General features: G+C 44.6%; 1 protein-coding gene across 8 annotated transcripts in view; it reads left to right on the plus strand.

Moving 5' to 3' along the window:
- The window catches only part of Stau1 (staufen double-stranded RNA binding protein 1), a 55,178-nt gene extending 31,277 nt beyond the window's left edge, over positions 1-23,901 (plus strand). For 6 of the 8 annotated variants that reach the window (XM_026390950.1, XM_026390944.1, XM_026390948.1 and 3 more), the window contains 9 exons: positions 8,149-8,247; positions 13,823-14,053; positions 15,481-15,624; positions 18,447-18,593; positions 19,707-19,782; positions 19,966-20,285; positions 20,903-21,025; positions 21,938-22,023; positions 22,482-23,901. In XM_026390950.1, the coding sequence (XP_026246735.1) occupies positions 8,149-8,247; positions 13,823-14,053; positions 15,481-15,624; positions 18,447-18,593; positions 19,707-19,782; positions 19,966-20,285; positions 20,903-21,025; positions 21,938-22,023; positions 22,482-22,497 (1,242 nt within the window). In that variant the 3' untranslated portion in view covers positions 22,498-23,901. The remainder of the gene's footprint in view (positions 1-8,148; positions 8,248-13,822; positions 14,054-15,480; positions 15,625-18,446; positions 18,594-19,706; positions 19,783-19,965; positions 20,286-20,902; positions 21,026-21,937; positions 22,024-22,481) is intronic. The other 2 variants (XM_026390951.1, XM_026390946.1) reach the window with 1 other exon arrangement.
- The last annotated feature ends 345 nt before the right edge of the window (positions 23,902-24,246 follow it).

Consider the following 24,246-nt stretch of genomic DNA (forward strand, 5'->3'; position numbering starts at 1 on the left):
GGTGTATATGTATGTGTGCATGTGCATAGTGAATATTTTGAAGGTTATAGAAGACTTTAGATGTAGTTTGATCCTGGTGATAGAAATGGAAGATTTTTTTATTAAAAATTTTTTAATACTTTCTATATTTTTGTCAAAATAAATGAATGGAAATTTTCTGGTCTTGAGTCCTTATCTTCTCTTGGGACAGGGCTACATTTAAGTAAGACTAAAACTAAAATGGAATATCTTCACCCTCATGCTGCCAGTATCCAGTGCACCCAGTTTTCACTTTTGAGCTCTTCTTCAAGCCCTTTAAGGAATGATATCACATGACTCTTATTCTTTTTCTGAGATCTTATAAAGAACTAAGGGAAAACATTTTATAAAGTAAAGTAAAAGTCACTCTCTCTTAAAATTAGCACATGTTCCTTTGGATCTTTTTGTCCATTTTTATATTATAGCATCTTCAGAATCTTAATTTCCCTATGTTTTGGAACATTTTGCCATTACTTATCCTACATATTATTTCAACACTGTTCATCATTTGTTTCCAAGTTTACTAAATAAGGCAAAAATCACCAGAAAATGGAGGAATTATGAAATCCCTAGCAGACAATATGGTAAATCAAATAATGGTCATTATTGCATCATCCTTTAACATTCTCAGGGCCTTGCCCAATGTATTGCAAGAAAATGTAGCCGGGCTCGGTGGTGCACTCCTGTAATCCCAGCAGTTTAGAAGGCTGAGCAGGAGGATCGCAAGTTCAAAGCCACCTGCACCAACTTAGTGAGGCCCTAAGCAACTTAGGGAGACTCTGTCTCAAAATAAAAAGGGCTGAGGATATATCTAAGTGGTTAAGCACCCCTGGGTTCAATCCCTGATACCAAAAAAAAAAAAAAAAAAAAAAAAGACTGGAGACACCATCCATTGAGTCTCCTCTTTTGCCTTTCACTGAACCCAGGTGAGAATTCAGGTTTTTCATTTTCCCATCCATAGTGGAAAGAGAAGATTGACAGAGGAGGTCTTTTTCAGTTTTTAGTCTGGTTGGAAGAAAAACACAGAGGCTGATGGTGGCCCTCCACAGGCAGTCTTAGAGGGCACTTGGAGCAGCTAAGTGAGGTCTCAGACTGAGCCTGCAGATGATGACTTAGTTAAATGTCCTCAAACCCAAGGACTGGTGAGCAAACAATATATTTCTATGGCAGAAGAAAAGGAAATGTGGAATATTCATTTAGTCTGTCAGGAAGGACTTCCTTAAACAACAGTTATCAACAAGAACCTGGGCCATCTCGTTCAGATTAAAAAACAAAAGCACGTGTAACAACATTTTTTCATCTTTTATGATGTTTGACTCCAACATTTATTTCTTAACACTTATCTACAAATGTGTGCAAAGGTGATTGGAAGGGAGTAGATCATATAAAAACAACAAAAAATCATTAGATTGATCTTTTTTTGTGTCTATAAATATAAGTGAAAACATTTTGCAGCTGAGGAGCAAAAAAAGATGGTTGTTCTTTCTTCAGCAGAAGTTTGCATCTGTTTGAGAAATAGACAGGACCACACAGGAAGGATCAGAAGTCCTGATAAGTGAGAGCCTCTGGTGTTTGAACTCTTGTGTTCTGTAGTGGGTGGCGCTTGGCTCAGGCAGGACAGGAGATAGGTGGGGAGTTGCATATGGAGTGCCCATACTAGGAATGAATGCCTTTCAGACCAGAAGTTTGGGGGAAAAGTTTAGGATTGCTGTTTTAAAATTCTTGTTAAAATATCAAATTAAATGACTTATCTGTTTATTATGCCTGTTATTTGTAAAAGTGACTAAATATAGAAAAATAAAAAGGGTTTATTGGAGCCAGATAATAAATGGTGATGAATATTTTTCCTGGCATATTGAGGGTCAAGCATAGTTCAGAGTGTTTTTTCTTTTTCCTAGTGTTGCTTAGATTTTAATACTGGACCGTACACTAGGGAATTGATGTTAACAGTACTTCCCACTCGTGAAGGGAAGACTAAGGGCCTGCTAAAGGTTCTTCATCTTACTGGGGATGATATTTGTAGATATGAGTCATTTGCCCCCCCCCCCACTTGCAGTATTTGGTCCAACCCAGATGATGTAAAAATACGTACGTGTGTGTGTTTGTGTGTGTGTGTGTGTGTATAATTTGAGTATTGGAGATTGAATTCAGGGGCACTTGACTCCTGAGCCACATCCCCAGCTCTGTTTTGTATATTATTTAGAGTCAGGGTCTCACTGAATTCCTTAGCACCTCACTTTTGCTGAGGCTGACTTTGAACTCAGAATCCTCCCACCTCAGCCCTCTAAGCCACTGGGATTACAGGCATGCGCCACAGTGCCTGGCTATATAAAAAATAATTTTATATATAAACCATGTAAACATAGTTTGTATACTTATTTTATATATGAAATAATATAATCTCACTTTCAAATAAATGTGTATGTCATTTCCTGTTTTGCGTTTTTATTTCACTGGCTGCTTTGTCCCTGTTGACATTCCTCTAGAAGCAGTGGCTTAGAGCAGTGAATTTTAAGTCTGGTTGCCAGTAAAATCACCTGGAAACTCATAAATAAATACTATAAAGTGGATATCCAACCCACAGGAACTTGAATTCATTTGTCTGGTGGTGGCTTCTCTGCCAATCCCTTGGAAACTCCAAAGTGACTCTGGCACTGCTCTTGTTGAGAATGACTGGCTTTAAGGTTAGAACTTGTCACCAGATCCATTATTTTCGTCAGTCTTGTGGAACCTCAGTAGAAAAGTAGCATTACATTAATATAAACCTGAAAACTTTGAATATACGATGTTGATAAAGGCAGGCAGGAGAATGATTTATGTGAATATTCCAAACATAAATTCATACTATAGAGAGTTTATCCATTATAGAACATGGCTGGGAAGGCGACAGTCCCACGTGGTGGGTTGTTAACTGCCATGGGAAGGCTGGAGAGAAGGCTTCACTGCTTTTCTTAAAAAATGAGCTGGGGCTGTAGCTCAGTGGTAGAGCACTTGCTTACCAAGTGTGAGGCACAGGATGTGATCCTCAGGGCTGCATATAAATAAGTAACTAAAAGGTATAAAAAATACAGTAACATTTTAAAAAATTGATGTCACTAGTACTTAATGTGGGTATTTGTTAAATCGGGATTTTCTGTTACATTGTTATCTGTATCCTCTGTGTGCTTGAAATAGTTTAGAACTAAAAATAAAAGTTAAGGACTGGGCTGGGGATTGGCTCAAGCGGTAGTGCGCTCCCCTGGCATGCGTGAGGCCTGGGTTCGATCCTGAGCACCACATACCAACAAAGATGTTGTGTCTGCTGAAAAAAATAAAAATAAAAAAAGTTAAGGGCTGGCATTGTGGCTCAGCAGTAGCATGCTCACCTAGCACATGTAAGGTTCTGGGTTCAATTCACAGCACCACATAAAAATAAGTAAACAAAATAAACGTATTGTGTCCAACTATAACTAAAAAATAAATTAAAAAAAAAGTTAAAACAAATTGCATGATCCCAGCTACTCAGGAGGCTGAGGCAGGAGGATGGCAAGTTTGAGGCCAGCTTGAGCAACTAAACTCTGTCTCAAAAAAAGGGGGCTGGGTAACACTGGGGGCCTACCTCAGTGTAGAGTGCTTGCCTAGCATATGCAAGGCCCTGGTTCCATTCTTAGGACTGTAAACAAACAAACAGCTATACAACCATAATAGCCAAAAACTACTAATTGGTCTGCAGAATGAGCAACACATTTGAAAATTGGGATATATGCATGGCTCTTGAGGTCTTCTGTCAGCTTCAGCCCCTTTATTTCCACATTTTGTTCTGGTTGCACATAAGGGGAACGTTTGTGTTGACACAGCTACTTAGCATGAGCAGACTTTTTCTTTTTTTCCAAACAACTTATTTAAAATAAAATCTTTGGACACTCTTGAAATAGCTGTCAAAAAGCTTTCTTAAGCATAAAAATGAATTAAGTTGGCACAAGTTAATGTTTTGACAGTCTCTAGTGTGTTAATATTTGTTAGGAAGCACATACCTTTTTGATAGTTGCTTTTTTAAAAATTGAGGTGAAGTGTACACATGGAAATTTTTTCAGTGTACAGTTCAGGGGCATTAAATAGATTCTCAGGGTTGTGCAATCACAACTGTCTATTTTCAGAACTTTTTCATCATCCCAAATAGACACTGTACCCCTGAAACAGCAAGTTCCCACTGCCCTTCCCCCGTCCCTGGCGTCCGCTGTTCTGTCTGTGCACCTGCCTGATCTAAGTGCCTCCAGTGGACATTTGTTCCCCCGTCTCTGCTTTTTTCACTATCATGTTTTTAAGGTTCATTCATGTTGTGCAAGTTCCAAGTTTTGTTCCCTGTGAAGGCTGCATTTTGTATTTAATCATGAATATTCTGCATTTTGTCTGTCTCCTCGAGTGCCAGTGGACACACTGGGTTTTTACCTTTCAGCTGTGGTGAACGATGTTGCAGTGAACATCGGTACAGGTTCTGTTCAGGACTCCGCTCAGGTTCCTGGTGTACACCTAGAGAGGGACTGCCGCATCATAGGCCATTCTGGGCTTCACTTTTTTTTGGCGGAGGGGAGGGGAGAAGTACCAGGGATCGAACTCAGGGGCACTCGACCAGTGAGCCATCCCCAGCCCTGTTTTGTATTTTATTAGAGACAGCGTCTCACTGAGTTGCTTAGTGCCTTGCTGTGCTGAGGCTGGCTTTGAACTCTGATCCTCCGGCCTCAGCCTTCCAGGCCACTGGGATTATAGGTGTGTGCCACCGTGCCCGGCTGGGCTTCACTTTTGGATGGAGCACCCAGCTGCTCCACAGCAGCTGCACTGTGTGCTGCCCCTCATGTCCACCAGCATTTGCTCTTTTCTGCGTTTTTGATAGTAGCCATTGCTGTGGGCATGAAGTGGCGTTTTATCATTTTGTTTTGCATTTTTCTAGTGATGTGGAGCATTTTTTAAAGTTAATGTCTCTTTTAGCTGTAGGTGGACATAATACCTTTATTTTGTTTACTTATTTTTATGTGGTGCTGAGGATCAAACCCAGCTACTTGCATGTGCGAGGCAAGTGCTCCACCGCTGAGCTACAACTCCAGCCCCGACATTGAGCTTGTTCTGTTTTTTGGCTTGTACTGTTTCATGTACTGTCGGTCATTTATGTATCTTTGGAGAAATTCACATTTTTGAATCGGTTTGTTTTATTGTGTTTTTGAGTTGTAGTTCTTTGTGTATTCTTCTTATGAACGCTTTACCAGAAATTTGACTTTCGAATCCCATCCTGCAGGTTGTCCTCACTGTGGTCTTTTTTTCCTTTGAGATAGGCTCTCACTCTGTTGGCCAGGCTGCTGGTGAACTCCTGGGCTCAAGTGATCTCCCACTTCCACTTCCTGAGTAAACAGGGCTAGAGGTGTGCACACTAGCCCGGCTTGCCTCCTTCCCTCTTGGTAGTGTCCTTTGATACACAAAACTTTTAATTTTGATGGACTGTAATTAATCTGTTTTTTGATTTTGCTTGTGGTTTTAGTGTTATATTTAAAAAATCTTGCCAAGTCCACTGTCATGAAGCTTTTCCCCTCTGCTTTCTTCTACCAGCGTCACAGCTCTAGCTTTTTCACTGAAGCTTATCAACTTTGAGTTCATTTTTAAATATGATGTGAAGATTCTACTTAATTACCACCCCAACCTTCGGTACCAGGGATTGAGCCCAGGGGCACTTAACCATTCAGCCACATACCCAGCTCTTTCTATTTATGTATTTATTTAAAAAAAATTTTTTTTTAAATTTCCTGCTGAACAGTTCTTAATCATTCCTTTTTTTTTTTTAGAGAGAGAAAGAGAGAGGGAGAATTTTTTTTTTTTAATATTTATGTTTTAGTTTTCGGCGGACACAATATCTTTGTTTGTATGTGGTGCTGAGGATCGAACCCGGGCCGCACGCATGCCAGGCGAGCGCGCTACCGCTTGAGCCACATCCCCAGCCCTACAAAAAGTTTTTAGTTGTAGATGGACACAATACCTTTATTTTGTTTATTTAGGTTTTTATAATTTAAAAACGTTTTTTTTGGTGTTAATGAACCTTTATTTTATTAATTTATTTATATGCGGTGCTGAGAATTGAACCCAGGGGCTCACACATCTAGGCAAGTGCTCTACCATTGAGCTACAACCCCAGCCCCCTATTTTTTAATTTTGAGACAGGGTCTTGCTAAATTGCTGAGGCTGTCTTTGAACTTGCAGTTCTCCTGCCCCAGCTTCCCGAGTCACTGGGATTATAGGTGTGCATTGCTATGCTTTTACACCTAGATATCTGTTTTTTTCCAGTACCATTTATGGAACATAATTTTTTAACCTTTATTTTTATTTATTTTTATGTGGTGCTGAGGATTGAACCCAGTGACTTACACATGCTAGGCACTGTACTACAACCCCAGCCCATGAACATAATTTTTAAAATACATTGCTTTTTTCCCCCCAAATATTTATATTTTAGTTATAGGTGGACAAATGTCTTTTTTTTACCTTATGTGGTGTTGAGGATCAAACCCAGTGCCTCACGCATGCTAGGCAAGCACTGTACCTCTGAGCCACAACCCCAGCCCACTTTGCTTTTTTTTTTAAAGTTTAAAATCTATTTAAAAAACAAACTTTAGCTGGTGTGGTGATGCACACCTATAATCCCAGCAACTCAGGAGTCTGAGGCAGGAGGATTACATGTTTGAGGCCAGCCTCAGCAATTTAGTGAGGCCCTAAGTAACTTAGCAATGTCCTGCCTCAAAATAAAATGGTCTGGGGATGTAGCTCAGGGTGGAGCACCCCTGGGTTTAATCTCCAGTACCAAACAAACAAACAAACAAATAAATAAATGAATTTCAATCCCATCTTTTGTGGAACTGCAGCCTCCTGAGGCTCCTTGTGTGAAGACTCTTGGTTGTGTCCCGGGCACCTGTAAAGCCAGCTCCTCAGGAGTCTGACACAGGAAGATGGCTTAATCCCAGGAGTTCAAGGCTGCTCTGCGCCATATAGTGAGATCTTGTTAGAAAGAAAAAAAAGCATCTTCCTGCTCAGGGTTAGTGGACCATCAGAATGTTATGGGAATAGTGAAGAAGCTCAGAGTAGTGAGCCCAGGCTGGGAAGGAAAGCACCACTGGGAAGGAGAGAAGGACTCGTGAATGGCATAGGGGATCAGTTCATTTTGTCTGGAATTGTACTCCAGATTGTAGCAATTTTTTTTAAACCTAGGTTTTCTCTCTCTCCCTCTCTCTCTTTCTTTTTTTTTACTTTTTTATCACAGCTGGATGTGTTCATCCAGTGTGGTTGGGAATCTACCTGATAAAATTAAGGAACTGTCACCTTGGATAGTCTTGCCCTCGTTGATGTAGCGCTTTCAGCTGGGAGTCCTGCCTGGGAATCCTGATCTTGGGAACAGGACTTTACAGATTCTCTGACAGAAACTAAGAAGCAGTAATGTGAAGGGCAGCCGTTCCTCTGCATGTTTGGGCACTCTGCTGTTGCCAAGCTCATCTAGTTTCTGGTGCCCTCGCTGCAGTGCAGTGTAAAACCTGGGATCACCCCGCAGAGGGGATGTCCCTCCCTGCTCCTCTCTGGTCCTGTTTCTGGCTGCAGGGCTGTAAAAGCACCTTGTTATAAAGATAGACTCTCTGCCCTATGTTGAGGACAAGATTTCATTAGTTTGCATCTTGAATTTTGCCAGTGCCTGAGTATAACATGGCAGTTATAACTTTATGGGATTTTATGGCCAACCAAAAAGCCCCCGTGTGCACATTCCACAGAGACCTGTGTGTTTGACTCTCCCCAGTAGTAGCCTCAGTGCTCGAGTACATTGGAGGTCACGTCTTAGGCAGCACAGGTGTCTCGCGGCAGCGCGGTTGGCTGATTGATACCACAGGTCTGCTGTGTGCGCCTGGTTATGGTGGATCTCTGAGGTACTTTCTGACCCATGTTGGACAGAGTCCTTTTTTTTTAACCTTTAAAATTCAGAAACACATGGTACACATGTGACCTTGGTCACTGGTTTACTGTTAAGTTCATAAAGACAAGGTTCAGTGCCTTTAAAGTTTATTACTGAGGCTGGAATGTTAATACTTTTGATAAAAGATAACTATTAAACAGTTATTCTTCTTTTAGATGAATGGAAGAGAATCAGAAGAAGAAAATCTCAATAAATCTGAAATAAGTCAAGTGTTTGAGATTGCACTTAAACGGAACTTGCCTGTGAATTTCGAGGTAAGTTTATTTTTCATGTAGGACTTTGTATTATAAAATATTGTAGAATTCCTCATAGGCGTGATTCCCCCCCCAAGTATCATTTGAATAATATAAAATGTGAACCTCCACATTTAAGATTCAGAGTTTCTGTTCAGCAAAGCAATGTTATTAATTTCTCCTGGAGTCTTTAACCTAGGGGTGTCCTTGGCTCTGTAGCCTGGCCATGCGTGGCCTCAGTTCATCTGTGAACGTCCTGAGGTGGCTGGCAGAATAGTGGTCTCTTTACTCACATACTCTTTAGGACAGAGGGTTCCTTGCATTCATCATTCTTAAAAACATCTTTTCCTCCAAAATATTGAGAATTTCTTTTAGTGTCCCAAACAGCCTTATCAGTAACTTTGAAAAAGATACTGGTTTTGTCATTGTCCATGTCTGCCCCCTGATCCATCTGTTTAATCACTTTCATTGGTTGTTGGGGATTTTGTAATCTAAAAGCAATTTTAGGGTCTGGGACTGTGGCTCAGTGGTAAAGCGCTCGCCTAGCATGTGAAAGGCCCTGGGTTCGATCCTCAGCACCACGTAAAAATAAATAAAGGTATTGTGCCCAGCTGCAAATTAAAAAAAAAAAAAAGTTTCTGATTAAAATAAATAAATAAAAGCAATTTTAAGGGTTCCTTGTTCAAAATTGAAAATAAAATTCATTTAATGTTTTCTTCAGAAACAGCGTAGTCTGTCCATAGACTGGGAAGGTAAAGGAGGATTTTTTTTTTCTTTTGAATTTTCCCTTATGGTTTGATGCATGGCAAATTTATTCTTCTCGATCCCATACTTTATCATGGAATTATTTTTGCAAAGCCTATGTGAAGTTTATAATCCTGTAAAATACTTTAGCTTTGTAGCCTCTTTTGCAGTTACAGGTGACCCTCAGATTTCATTGCCTGTCTTCAACTCTGTACCTTCTCCTCTCGTGTGCTAGTACCCTGAACTCGCCCCATATTTATTCCCTCACCTGCCCCTGAGTGAGGCCAGTTTCTGAGTTGCTTTCTGCTTACCAGGCAGGACTAGTCTGTGTGCGGGGATCTTCCTTGTCCTCTCCATTGCCCCGACACCCCCCTCTACCCTCCCTGGCTCCAGCAAGCAAGAGGAGGCTCTGTTTCCTCCCTCCTGGAGTAAGAGCCTCCTGCTCCTGCAGGCCTTGCCACCTTTCTCCTTATGTTGGGGCCGCAGAGACGGGGTCGGGGAAGAGGGGAGACGGGACAACTTGTTGTTGAGTAGGGACTAGTTGGGACCTGCACCCCGAAGTATTCACAAGACCTCCCTGGGCACTTGTTGTAAGAGAGGGAAGAAGTATCCCTTTTCTCCCCTGCTTAGGGTTAATATGACAGGAAAATGTTTTTTTTTTTTTTTTTAAAGATTGGAGGGAGGTGTGTCAAGACTGGGAGAGTGGAGCTGCCTGGCCCTCATGTCATCTCGGGGTTAGAGTTGACTGCTCGTGGGGAGGGCCTGGATTTCTGTGAAGTTTGTCACCTGCTCACAAGAGTTGCTGCCCTGCCTGAGAGTTGTAGAACTTTCTGGAACTTTATGCAGTTCTGTGCATTTTCTCTGTGGAGTCTGGGGTGGGGACCAGATTGCTTCTCACCTCCATTTTTCTTTATCTTTCAGATTTGTCTTTGAAACCTGTGTTAAGGAATGTGTAACGTTTAAGAAGTAGTCACATAAGACACATTGTAGGAGTGCCCTCTGGTGGTTTATATCTTTTTAGATTTTTTTTGGTAGTTGTAGATGGAGAGCATGCCTTTATTATTTATTTATTTTAATATGGTACTGAGGATCGAACCCAGTGCCTCACATGTGCTAGGCAAGTGCTTTGCCACTGAGCTACAGCCACAGCCCGGGTTAATATCTTCTTAATTAATACTTTTAAAACAGTTTGTTGGTGGCACAGAGTTTGTAATATGAGTACTTTTCATTGTGTAACTCCTATGTCAGGAGGTTCATATTCTTTATTACATTGAGCAAGGACTCTGTTTTGCATCTAGAAGATTGTCTGGTGCATATATCAGATGCTTAGGAACTGTTTCCTGAATAAATTAACATAGTAGTCAATTTTTGATAAGATTTTGGTTGTAAAGTCTGTCATGTAGGAAGATAGGTTAGGTGTTGATAGGAGAAGGCAGGAGCCATTGAACAGTGTTTTGGAAAAACGAACGCAGCCTGCCTTTGATGGAACGGCTTGGCTTGCGGAAGCTGTGCAGACCTCACAGGCCCTGGGCGTGCCCTCGCTCAGGGCAATCACACCCCCGAGAGCCCCAGGAGGTCCCTAGGAGATGGTGAACACACTCCTTGGGGGACAGGGGCTGTGATTTGAAGTGAACCATAGGGTTGGCTACCCTGTGATTTCAAGTCTGGTCTGAGGATGTGGAAAGCATTGTTCTGGGAAGGAATATTCCAGAATCTAGGTGTCGGCGTAAAGGGGCGCCTGAGGAAGTTTTTTGGCAACCCCTGCAGGTGCCTGCGTAGTTTGGTTCTTCGAAACACCTCCTTCTCCCTGAAGGGAATGGGCTTTGAAGGGGATAGGCTTTGGGGCTGTGGTGCCTCTTGACCCCCTTCAGCCCTGCACAGCCAATTCTTGGGCTCAAGCTCTTTCCTGTACAGTTTTTCAACCTTTTATTTAAAAAAATTTCAAACCTATGGAAAAGTTGCAAGAACAGCATAGTGAATGTGTCCTTCACTTAGATTCAGCAACTGTGAACATTTTACCACATCTCCGTTTCTTTTTCTGTAATATTGTTTTAGTTTCCGTTTTTATTTTTGCTGAATCATTTGAGAGTAATTGTCAGATATGATGCCCTTTATTTCCAATATTTCAGCATGTATATTTTAAGAGTAAGAATATTCTTTTAAAGAAACACAGTTAGTTTGCCTAATAGAGTAAATTCAGCACTCTGCACTACTATCACCCACACATCGTGTGTTCACGTGTGGCCACTTGTCCCAGTGGTGTCCTGGATAGAAATCTTTGCTGCCTCTAGTGTTCAACACAGCGCCTCACCTCGAATTTAGTCAAAGTCTGTTTGCTCTCCTTTAACCTCTGTCAGCTCCTCAGTCTTTGATGACTTGGACATGTGTAGAGGTCACTTATAAAATGGTCCTCATTTGGGGCACATCTGATTGCTCATGCATTATGTGTGCTTTGGCAGGATACCTCAGGAGTGATGTTGGTCCTTCTCAGGGGTCACATGTTGTCTGTTGGTTTCAGGGCTCTATACCAGATGTGGGGACTCTGGAGGCTATGTCCTCCCAGCTTCCCCTATAGCTCCAGGCAGTGAGGATCCTGGAAGCATCCCCCATCACTGTGTTCAGGAGGATGATCTGCATTTATGCATTGGCGTTCCACTGTCAAGAGAACTTCTTCACCCTCTCTTGCATTATAGCTGAATAGATGTGTTTCTTTTTATTTTATTTGGGGTATTTCTCCTTGTCATAATCATTCATTTTGATGCCCAGAGTGCCCCTCAGGCTGGCTCCTGTGTCCTTTGACTTGCTCCATCACCTTGTTTGGTGTGTGGAGGGTCAGGTTTCTTGAGGTAGTTTATACGAAGTCACCCTGTTTCTAGCGTGGTGTGTTAGGACACGTGTATATAGCTGTGGGCACATGTCCATCAGGATGCAGGACATCTCTTACCCTGTCAGCCTCTGGTGGCTGCTAATCTGAATTCTGTCCCCATAATTTTGCCTTTTTTAGAATATTATGGATATGTTTGGTTTTGGTTTCACGTGCATGCCATGTTTTTGAGCTCCCTCCAGATGTGTGCATTGGTAATTTTTTCCTGAGTAGTAGTCTTGTGTATGAGTGTGAAACAGCCTAAGCATTGTCCAGGAGACGGGCATTTGAACAGGTTCCTTTTGGGGACTGTTAAGAATAAAGCTGCTGATATTCTTCTGTAAGTTTCTTTGTGTACATGTGCACTCAGAATCACTGAGTTATAGGGTAGATATTTTAACTTCAATAAAAAATTGCCAGTTTCCCAAAATGACTGTACCGATTTGCATTCTAACACTTAATATTGTAAATCCCCCTCTCCGTCCCCAGCATGGTAGGTAAGTGCTCTGTAGCACTGAGCTGAATCACTGGTCTTTAAAAAATTTTATTAGATACATATCTGAATATGTATCTGCCAACTTTGTGGACATCAGGTTTTCTTCTGAGACCTTTATGGTTTTAGCTTTCACATTTAGGTCTGCGATCTAAGTCTATGATCCAAGTAAAGTTTTTTCTTTTTTAAAATTACAGGACAGGGTCTCACTGAATCACCCAGGTTGGCCTTGAACTTGCCATCCTCCTGCCTCAGCCTCCCAGGTCACTGGGGTTACCAGTGTGTGCTGCTGCACCTACCTGAGTCCAGTTAATTTTTGTTTATAAATCAGTGATCATGGCTCAGTCTCCCCAGCACCTTGCCGTATGGATATCTAGTACCTCTTTTAAACTTTTTGATTGCTTTTGTGTTTGCTGAAAGTCAACTGACTATCTCTGTGCAGTCTATTCCTGCACTTTGTTCTGTGGATTTGTTTGTGTATCCTTACTCAATATTATGACAGTATAGCTGCTGTAACTTTAGAGGAATTCTTGGAATCTGGTAGTGTAAGTCTTCTAATGTTGTTGCTCTTTTTTTAAGTGTCGTGGCTAATGTACATTGGATTTGATTTTTATTTTCCTTCCATGTGATTATGTGATTGCTTCAGTATATAATCATTTCTGTTGATACTCAATTTTAGGTCTCCTAAAATTTGTTTACCTAGCTTAAAAACAAATGTTAAACACAAATGGTTCCAAAATTTCAAAACTACACAAAAGATGTGTCTCCTGCAGTGTGTCTCCATTCTGACCCTCCCACCTGTGGTAGCTTATTGTTGATTTCTGCTTTATCCCTCCTGTGTGTCTTTTTGCAAAAATAAGCATATAAACACATGTGTCTATATATATATAATTTTTTATGTATTTGTGAATACATTTATAAACCTTTTTTCTTAGAGTTAAATTACTAGACCGTATACTCTCTGACTGTTCCTTTTTTCTACTTAATATATGCTGGAATTCACCTTCTATCAGGGCTTAGAGATTTTTTAAATTCTTTTTTTACGGTTGCTTAGCAGCCAGTATTTAGCAAGCTCTGTCTTGGCTGGAGACTCCGAGCAAATAATAAACTTGAACTCTGTGCTGCAGTGATTTCTGGGCTTTTCTGGGCCTGCTTCTGCTGGTTGCAGTGGATCACACTGAACTCAGGACCTTGGGGAAGATGTGAGCCATTCTGATGGGGTGGAGTGAAAAAGTCCCCCTTTCAGGCCTGAGTGTTTAAGGCTCAAAAACACTCAGGCCTGAAAGGGGGACTTAAAGAACATAAACCAGTTTGAAAAGTAGGAAGAAAGGGAAGGAGAGGCTTTCAGACCCCAGGGCTTGCTGTCCTGCTGTAGATGTGCCTTCGTTTCGTGGTCCCTGTCCCAGTGCCCTTGACCTGTGGGCTTCATGAGGAGAGAGTGTGCCAACCAGTGTGCCCCACAGCTTCTAGCAAGCGTCTGTCACACTTTCACTCAGTCTTTCCCTCTGACACAGGTGGCCCGGGAAAGTGGCCCACCCCACATGAAGAGCTTCGTGACCAGGGTTTCGGTTGGGGAGTTCGTGGGGGAAGGGGAAGGGAAGAGCAAGAAGATTTCCAAGAAGAACGCGGCCCGTGCTGTGCTGGAGGAGCTCAGGAAGCTGCCCCCTCTGCCTGCCATGGAGCGTGTGAAGCCCAGGATCAAAAGGAAAACCAAGCCCACAGGCAAGGTGCGACCCTTTCTGAACAAAGGGCCACCATCTTTGCCCCACGGGGTGGAGGGTTAGAATCCTGGTGGTGGCTGTCTCCAGAGCCAGAGGGGCAGGACGAAAAGCACATGCTAGGCATGATAGACACTTTACAGATGCCACACCAGAGCCACAGGTCAGGTAAAGACAAGGCCACTGAGTGGGTGCAGGACCTCATACCTGCCTGTGGGGCATAGGGGTGAGTGGTGGAACCTCTGTGCAGTGACCAGCGCGGGTCCTGAGGTGGTGGGAGGGACATGTGAGGCAGGAGGGGAAGGAGTTTACTGAATGCTGCTTCCTTTTGGATTTTGAGCTCTACTAATGGACCTGTCAGGACATATTGATCCCTCCTCACAGCCAGAAGAGGGACAAGGTTCCACTGGGGGACGTGTGTGAGTGCTAGGATTTTCTTCCTTAAACATTAGCATTACACTCTTTCCTTTGTGCTTAAGGGGTCCTGGAAATGCTCCTGGTAGTGGAATGGATGAGGAGTGCTTGGCACAGAAGCAGGCCAACAGGCAGGAAGTAGGATTCTTAGCTTCTTCCCATCAGATGGAGGTTTTTTTTTTTTAAAGGGGCAGGACTAAAAGCACATGCTAGGCTTAAAAAAAAAATAACTTGGTGTAATGGTTTCTGGATTTTAAGTCATTGTTAGGGAAGCTGGAAACCATCATAGTGTGGTCTGTCCTCCACATCTGTGTTTCCCATCCATGGAGTCCCTCAACCTTGGAACAAAAATACTTGGGAAAAAAATGTCTGGTGGCATTATACAGAGCTTTTTCCCTTGTCATTCTTCCCTAAACAATACAGCTTTACGTGGTATTTGCATTGTTATAAACTGTCTAGCAATGATCTAAAGTTCAGGAGGATGTACAGAAGCTCATGTGCACACTGCACCATTTTTATATAAGGGACGCTTGCAGCTGGAGAATTTGGTGTCCTTGTAGGATCGAGGAACAATCCCCTGCAGATACTGAGGGACAACTGTACAGATTTCTGGGGGAGTTTTAGAAATGGGAGTTTTAAAATTTTCTACCTCTTTATTTACTGTCATATATGGAAACTTTTTAAAGAGCAGGCACTCAGCTTGGTGTAGTGGCTCATGCCTGTATCCCAGCTCCTCTGTAGGCTAAGGCAGGGGATCGTTTAAGGCCAGCCTGGGCAACACAGTGGAAAAAAGAAAGCAAGCCACCATTGTAGCGATGCTCGCCTGTTCAGTGAAATATTGATGTTGCTTTGGTAAGACCTCACCTCAGGATGATCAGAAAGTCATAAACATCTGATGAATTCTGAGCCATTAAGTCAGTGTGAGGTCTCATAGCTCCCGTCACATGCTGACTCTGAACCAGCTGGGTCTTTCTTGGGAGCAACGTGGCGCACGGTTTCTCCATATAGCGTTTCTTCCTCAGCTACAGACAAGCCCAGAGTATGGCCAAGGGATGAATCCCATCAGCAGACTGGCCCAGATCCAGCAGGCCAAGAAGGAGAAGGAGCCGGAGTACACGCTGCTCACCGAGCGAGGCCTCCCCCGTCGCAGGGAGTTCGTGATGCAGGTGGGTGGCGTGGCTGGGTCGCCCTTCTCTGACCACAACCAGACCCTGTATAAGTCCAGTCCAGGGGCTGGGAGCTTTCCTGAGGAGGCCAGTCCACTCTGCCATCATGAAAAATGTGCTGCTTGCAGTGATGTGGCAGTTTAGAGATGCCCACTGGCCGCTCACCTCAGGTGCTGCATGTCCACGGGAGGAAGGTGGAGAGAGCGCTTGCCTGGTGGGTTCTGGGCAAGTCTTTCTTCCTCATCTCCTTGGAGGTTTATGATGATCTTTGCAGAAGATCAACAGATCTGTTCCTGTTCTGTGTGCAGGGCCTGGACCATGGGGTTGGCTCTTCCTTAGACTAGGGTGACGCTCACAGGGGCACGGAGGGTTTCTCCTTGTGCTGGGTTTATTAAACAGTTACTTCTCATGGGCACCTTAACTTACTTGAAACCCGAATTTAATTATTTTATAATGAAAAACAGAATACAGCGGTCTTTTCCCTATTCTGAAGTTTTACTTTCTGGAGTTTTACCATGGTCACCCTGGGTCTAAAAATATTAAATGGAAAATTCCAGAAATAAACAATTTGTAAATTTTTTTTTTTAAGAGAAGAGAAAAGAGAGAGAGAGAGAGAGAGAGAAGGAATCTTCTTTGTAGATGAACACAATACAGTGCCTTTATTTTTTTTTAAATGTGCTGAGAATCAAACCCTGGTCCCACGCGTGTTAGGCGAGCGCTCTACCGCTGAGCCACGATCCCACCCCAGCAATTTGTAAGTTTTAAGTTGCACACCATTCTGAGTAGCAGGGTACCTTGAGCCATTCTGCTCCATCCCAGAAAATTCTTTTGTCCAGCGTACTCACGGTGTATACTCCACCTGCTCATTCACCATGTAGTAGCCACCTTGATTACTAGATGGACTGTCATGGTGTCAGGGCCTGGTGACTGCAGTGTTGGGCGTCCACTGAGGGGTTGGAATGTGCCTTCTCAGATAAAGGACCTGCTGCATTTGACTCTTGTGTGGCAATTTGCAGCTCACGAACTGTCTGTCATCCTGGTGTTACTTCTGCCGTGTCAGGAGACGAGAGGAAATGAGTCTCACATTCTCTAAGAGGAAACCACACTTTGTGGAGAGAGTTGGTTTGCCCGAGACCGGTGGCTGGGAGACAGCCAGATGGGAATCATCCTAGGACCCTCTTCAACCAGGGAAGGGTTTCCTTGATCCTGTCCTTGTGACATTGTGCTTTTGGTTTTAGCAGCCAGGTACCTTGGTCAGGACCAATTTAGGAAGAGGGTGTAAGCAGGTGTGCCAGAATATGTTTAGCAACCAGCTTTTAGGGAAAGGTGGCATGGCCAGAAGGAGGTGCCCAGGCAGATGTCTCTAGAAGCACATGCATGCACATTTGGGCATATTCTAGATTCCACTGATGGAAAGGGGTGTGGCACACAGCTTGGATAGGATTCTCATTTATTTATTTATTTATTTTTTATACATAACGGTAGAATGTATTTTGACATATCACACACATCGAGTATAACTTCCCATTCTTGGGAAAGTTATATTGTTGTGTGTTCATATATGAACATAGGGAAGTTACAGAAGACCCATCCCCCCTCCCTCACATATAATTCTCTTTATCATAAATTTCATACACCTAGAACTTCACTGTGAAAATTACCAACACCAGTGTAACAGAATCAGCACTTATGCTGTATTACAAGATCCGGTTTAGCTGGGCACATCTGTGATTGATCTCAGCTACTTGGGAGCATCACAAATTCAAAGCCAGCCTGGGCAACTTAGCAAGACCCTGTTTCAAAATTTAAAATAATAAAAAGGGCTGGAGATATAGCTCAGTGGTAGAGTGCCCCTGAGTTCAGTCCTCAGTACCAAGGGGGAAAAGAAAAAACAGTATCCAGTTTAGCAAAGAGGTTGCTCATGTAATTGACAAATCCATAATTAAGATTTTAATTCTAGCATGAATATTGGTTGATGGTTTTGTGTTAACAAATAAGATGAAAGGAAAGCCATGACGATGTAACTTTGCCCATTTATAAATGATCAGTGATGGGGCTGGGGATGTGGCTCAAGCGGTAGCGCGCTCGCCTGGCATGCGTGCGGCCCGGGTTCGATCCTCAGCACCACATACCAACAAAGATGTTGTGTCCGCCAAAAATTAAAAAAAAATAAAAAAAAAAATGATCAGTGCTTTCTCTGCTGAACTGGGTAGCTTTTACAGCCTGGCAAATGCTTCAGTTTCTTATAGAGTTTAATGGCTGCAGACTTCACATACTTTTAAACTTAATCTGCATTAATAACCCTTTCTCCAACACTTTTAAGTTCAGAATTTGTCAGTAAATAACTTAATATCAAATGGGAACACTGGTGGATGTCTGTGGTGCATATATTCCCACAACAGCGGATTGCGAGTTTTTATAGCACCTCTGGTCTTGGAGTTGGGAAGAGAGATGTGCGGTGGCAGAGAGGGGCACTGTCGTATCCGACTTCCTCACGTTGATATGATGATGGGCAGCCCCTCGGGAGCAGAGATGGCTGAAATGTAGTCAAGTGGAATGTGCTGAGTTTTGAGTATTCAATATCTCTGTGAAGTATACGCTTATGACATCCACGGTTTCATAAAGGCCATGTTTAACAGCCAGCTCTCTAAATTCCCAGATATTCAGTAACTGGCTCCCGAGGAGTGGGCAGGCAAGCTGCAGAGCAGCCTGTCAACCCTGCCATCCAGCTTTCCCCGTTGCCAGGTTCCTTGGCCAGCATGCCAGCCCATGCCTGCTTGTTGCTGAGGGTAAGCACTGCCTGTTCTGACTGCCTTGTTCAGGTGAAGGTGGGAAACCACACTGCAGAAGGAACGGGCACCAATAAGAAGGTGGCCAAACGTAACGCAGCTGAGAACATGCTGGAGATCCTTGGTTTTAAAGTCCCACAGGCCCAGCCCACCAAACCTGCGCTCAAGTCAGAGGAGAAGGTAAGCGCTCAGGGTCCTGCTTACAGCATGGCTTCCTCCCCAGCCCTGGGAACCCCGGCACCTGTGGGGCAGGCCCAGGGTGAGGTGTCCCCCTCCTCCCTGCAGCGGAGCCGCTCTGCCAGCAGCCTCTGAACAGTTTGGACCAGATAGTGCACTCGGGGATTTCCTACCCAGGGGCTCCAGACAAGGCTTGGGGCCAAGCACTTATGTGTCAGTCCTTGCAGTCTGTGGAGACTTCACTGGAGGGCAGCTTGTTCCTGTCAATGTTTGTGGGATGATGGGGCCCGACTTTAAGGAGGGTGATTCTGTCACTTGTGCTTTGAAAGTGAAGCCTACAGGAAAGATTGATAATGCTTACACTTCTGTTGTGGAGAAGGCCTTGGTTTTTCTGGGCCAGTGAGCTGGTGTGATATTAGGCCAAATCTGTGGGATTGGGAATTCTTTTCTTTTAATAGAACACAAGATAAAAGTGATCCCATATTGAAAAATCACTTTTGCCAGCACAGCCTTGGATGCCCTCTTATTTCCAGTCACTGACAACCTGTTGGGATAAACCTGAAATCAGGAGTGGCCACTCATCTCTGCCAGTTGTATTGATAAAGGCCACACAGTTCATCATTGGGACCCCAAACATTTGTCATAGAGTTGGTATTTTGGTTTTTCATTTCAAAAATCTTGTAGAGCATTCATTAGCATCCTTTTCTTGTTAGTTTTCAGAAACGGATCAAATTTTAGATAGCAACATCCCCCACCCGCAAAGTGTTACCTTAAGAAGTGTCATCTGATTCCTGGATTGGGAATCGGCTCCAGGAAACAGTCTTGATACGTGGTCAGCTTCCGTCTAAGAGCTCCTTTCCCACTTGGATCTGCTCTGACAGACTAGTACCTTCTTCTGATCAAGCCCCCCACCTCCACCCCCACCCCATGCTCCGAGGGAGAGTGGCTCTGCCTGTGCGGGGCTGTCGCCACCCTCGATGTTCTGTGGATGGGCAGGTGTCGGGTAGGGCAGGGTCTTGAGCCAGTTGGGTTTGTAGTTCTGGGTAGCAGGAACTGCGATGTCAATGGCTTCATTGATACTCATACCCGTCCTTCTCCCCCCCTCCTCCATTTAAGACACCAATAAAGAAACCAGGGGATGGAAGAAAAGTAACCTTTTTTGAACCTGGCTCTGGGGACGAAAATGGGACTAGTAAGTGTGATCTTCGTGTGATCCAGATGTGGTCCTGGGGATTGCATGCTTCCTGAGTGAGCGGTGTGACTTGCGTCAGAAGCTGTGGCCCCCTTGGAGCCCAGGCGGCGGGCAGTGGGTGCAGTGTGGGGCGTCCTCTGGCGGTGTACGTGGGTTTGTGTTTATCTGTGTGTCCCTCCTCAGGTAATAAAGAGGACGAATTTAGGATGCCTTATCTCAGTCATCAGCAGCTGCCTGCTGGGATTCTTCCCATGGTGCCCGAGGTCGCCCAGGCCGTAGGAGTTAGTCAAGGACATCACACCAAAGATTTCACCAGGGCAGCTCCAAATCCTGCCAAGGCCACGGTAACTGCCATGATAGCCCGAGAATTGTTGTACGGGGGCACTTCACCCACAGCCGAGACCATTTTAAAGAATAACATCTCTTCAGGCCACGTACCCCATGGACCTCTCACAAGACCCTCTGAGCAACTAGACTATCTTTCCAGAGCCCAGGGATTCCAGGTAACTGGTAGGCCTGAGGTGGGAGGGCTGGGCTCCTCTCAGAAATTGAGCTTCGTACTCTACGCAAAATCAGACTCTTGCTGGGAGTGAGCTCAGTACTAGAGCGCCGGCCTAGTGTGTGTGAGTCCCTGGCTTCATCTCCATGCACTGGGAAAAACACAGAAGGAAGAGTAAAATGAAGTTCTGTGCCCCGGGGGTGGGAGGTTGGGGGTGGGCAAGCAGTGGCTTGGCAGAGGGTGATCCTGGACAGGGAAGGAGGTGCAGCCAGAGTCACAGGCCTGTAGGGGAAAAGAAGGGCCTTGTCCTTTCATAATACCATTTTCAAGATCTAAGCAATCCTAAAAACAAAGCCTTTAACCTTTAGTGGTAGTTGCAACAGATCACCTGAGCTGACCCCTTGACCATTTGGAAGGTCACAGCCTCTTCCATGCCAGGCATCCTTAGTTGGCATCTTCTAGGTTCCTGTAAAATTCTGGGCTGGTCCCTGAGCATCCGGGTGGGTTGGTGGTGGTCACAGTAGGTAGGACGTCCCAGACGCTGGCCAGGAGCTGCCACCCTCCACTCATTCATGCTTGCCACCTCTCTGCCCTGGCCTCAGTTCTCTTTCCCCCCCCCAGGTTGAATACAAAGACTTCCCCAAAAACAACAAGAACGAATTTGTATCTCTCATCAATTGCTCCTCTCAGCCACCTCTGATCAGCCACGGTATCGGCAAGGACGTGGAGTCCTGCCATGATATGGTACGTCACCCCTGACCAGAGGGTTGGTGAGTGAAGCTGGGTGGTTATGTGGAGCTTGTCCTGGCCTCGGGGAGAGGGGAAGCCATCTTCCATAGACCTCGTGAACAGCTGCTGGACAGTGCCTGTCTGTGAAGACCGACTTGGCTGGCCAGGCGGGTCTCTTACTCTGTCTGACCTGTCAGGTGGCCTCACCCTTCGCTCTCCCAGGCTGACCTGAGGGTTGACTGGGACCTTGGGGCTCCTCCAGAGACTGACTGTATTTACTTCATTTCCCAACGGTCGGGGTCCATGTCCGGGCTGCTGTGTTAAGCCCCTGTTCTGGTGTTCTGTTTAGATGAGTTTGTTCATGAGAAACACTAAAACTGAGAAAAGGGATTGGCTAACAAATTGAAACTGTGGCAGTTCACTTAACGGAATATAATGCATGCATCAGATTAATGTCTGAAGATCATGTAATAAAAAGGAAAATGCACCTTAGGCTTTTGTTTGAAAGTAGTATAGAAAATTCATTTAGTCTGGTTACAGTAAGGTGTTAAAACTCCTAAGCGGATGTCTGGAGGCTGGGCTCAGTGGTAGAGCAGTTGCCTGCATGTGTGAGGCCCTGGGTTGATCCTTAGCACCGCATATAAATAAATAAAATAAAGATCCATTGGCAACTAAAATATTTTAGAATACTAAGGAATTATTTCATAAAATGAACAGAGGTTGTGATTCAGTGAGGTAACTGTGACTAATCTATTTTATTAAATGTGTGTTTCAAATTAAAAATTCAGACATTTTCTTTGGTGGGTCCAGTTTACGAAGTTGCCTCACGTTTGCTGGGGCAGCAGGAGACCCCTCCTTCCCTGCTGCGGGGTCTTGCTGGAGCTGCCCGCCATGGCTGTGGTTTCACTCTCCTTCTCTCCCCCTTAGGCTGCGCTGAATATTTTAAAGTTGCTGTCTGAGTGGGACCAACAAAGTACAGAGACGCCAAGAACAGGCAATGGGCCAGCGTCCATGTGAGTGAGCAGCCCGCCCCCACCTGCATCTGCGCCCCCAGCCGCTGGCGGGGAAGCTCCCCCTGCCCCCGTGTCCTCTCCCACCCACCTTCTTTGGGTGGAGTGCTGCTTGTTCTGGGTTTGATTTGGAATAAGTGCCACATTCCCATGGCTCAGAGCGGAAGTGTTCCTACCGGTGCACAGTGGCAGACCTGGCCCTGCCCCGTCCCCGCTCTCCTGCTCCCCCAGGGCTCGCGCGTTCACTAGTTGTGCAGCTCCGGCTCTCACCGCCCTGAGGCGAGCGTCCTCTGTCCCCCCTGCTTCCTTCACTCACGGGGTTGCTGGGAAGCTCTGCTCTAGCTTGGCATCGCCAGCGGGGCCTGCCCTGATGGCCCTGGGGGTTTGCTGAGAGCAGTGTCCCCTCAGCACAGGGCTCTCATTTCAAAACTGGTGTCATTTTCATTTTTCCTTCCTTAAAGGTGTGGGAGGTGCTGAACATTTTCTGGCCGTGAACCATTTTGAAACCCAGCATATATACTGAACACACTGAAACTGCTTTGAAAATTTGGAATTTCTGATACGTCCAGTGGGCTGAGAGATGTGGTGGGTCAGAGGCGGGCGGCAGCATGGAGACCACAGCAACCCGAGGTGGCCAGCGGATGAGGCATCTGCTGGGGGAGAGGCTCGTGGGGATCCAGCGGCGGCTCGGTGCTCGGCCTTTTTTTTTTTTTTTTCCTTTTTGTCTCTCTTTGCTGTGTGAAAAAGAAACAAAACATGAACGTTCTTGTCCTGGTGACTCAGACACTTGGGACAACCCTGGACAGCCACGCTGGAGAGAGGCCCTAGACCGGCCCCAGAGCTAACAGCACCAGAGAAAGTCCAATGCTTCCTCCTCGGCTGACCTACCTTCCTTGCGGGCCGGCCACCCACCGCCGACGTCGTGCCCACCCTGAACACCACTTCCTCCCCAGTGAGGCGAACTCTTCTTCGTTTCATTATTTTCTTTTGATTGATATGACACTATATAAAGTTTTCATTTGAGAGTTTCTCAATTGTATCTAGTTATATAGCACAGTTTAGAAACTTGTCTGAGACTGACTTTATCAGTATCTAACCGGCAAAGATCATATCCATGTGTGTGGTTATGCGTTCCTATGTCATTGGACTAACCCAGGACCCTTTCAGTAGTGCAGGTTGTGGCCCTCTGGTTTAGCTGAAAAAGTCCTGGACTTCTCAGAAAACTTGATGAAGTCTCCCACAGTTGTATAAATTGGACAATTTAGGAATTTTAAACTTTAGATGATCATTTGGTCCTTTTCTATTTTATTTTTATTTTTGTTAATGCAACAGGACTTAAATAAATGAACTTTGATCTTTGTTTTAAAGATTATAAAAAAATTGTGTCTATCCATCTGGCTCTTGAGGACGTTTAGCTTTCACCACACTGCGGGGTCGCGCACACGGGCCCGCAGCTGACTCTCCTTGAGCGCTTGATACTGTTAATGACATCTCCGTGCTGGGCTGAGAAGAACGACCGTTTGTATATACAGCTGTGTTGCTTTTGATGCTGTGCTGTTGTGCACACAGATGTGTGCACAGAGGTCTGCTCTGTCCTGGTGAAAAGCGCGTGCCCTGCCGGTTCAGTACTGCTTCCACCCATTGTTCACGCTGGAACTTTCTCCCCATGGAATGTAAGTAAAACTTAGTGTTTGTCACCAATAAATGGTCATACTAAATTTTTTTTTAATTTATTTTCAAATGCCAGTATGTTAGGTTGGTCTCCTTCCAAGTCATCCCTCCCCTTTTTTATTTTTAAGAAAAAATGATTTGTAATGCTTGTGATTCCCTCTGGGCAAAATCTGAAGATCTGAGATAACTTTATATCAAACCATTGATCAATAAACAGCTACTAATGAAGTTTCTGGTCCTGTTGAGCAGTAACTGAAGAAGCCAGCGAAGTGAAGTGGGGGACAGGGCCAGCCGGGGAGCACATGGGGACACTTGGTGCGGAGGTGCCCTCCAGCCTGGTAAGCGGCAGCTGGTGGTTCTGGTACTGGGTATTGAACCCAGGGGCGCTCTGCCACTGAGTTATATCCCCAGCCCTTTTTATTTTGAGACAGTGTCTTGCTAAGTTGCTAAGGCCGGTCTTAAAACTTGTAATCCTCCTGCCTCAGCTTCCTGAGTACCTGGGATTACTGTCTGATAAAAAAAAATTTTTTTAAGAACTATATGGTTATAATGGCG

Source organism: Urocitellus parryii, chromosome 6, assembly GCF_045843805.1.
Source record: "Urocitellus parryii isolate mUroPar1 chromosome 6, mUroPar1.hap1, whole genome shotgun sequence".
NCBI classification, from domain to species: Eukaryota; Metazoa; Chordata; class Mammalia; order Rodentia; family Sciuridae; genus Urocitellus; species Urocitellus parryii.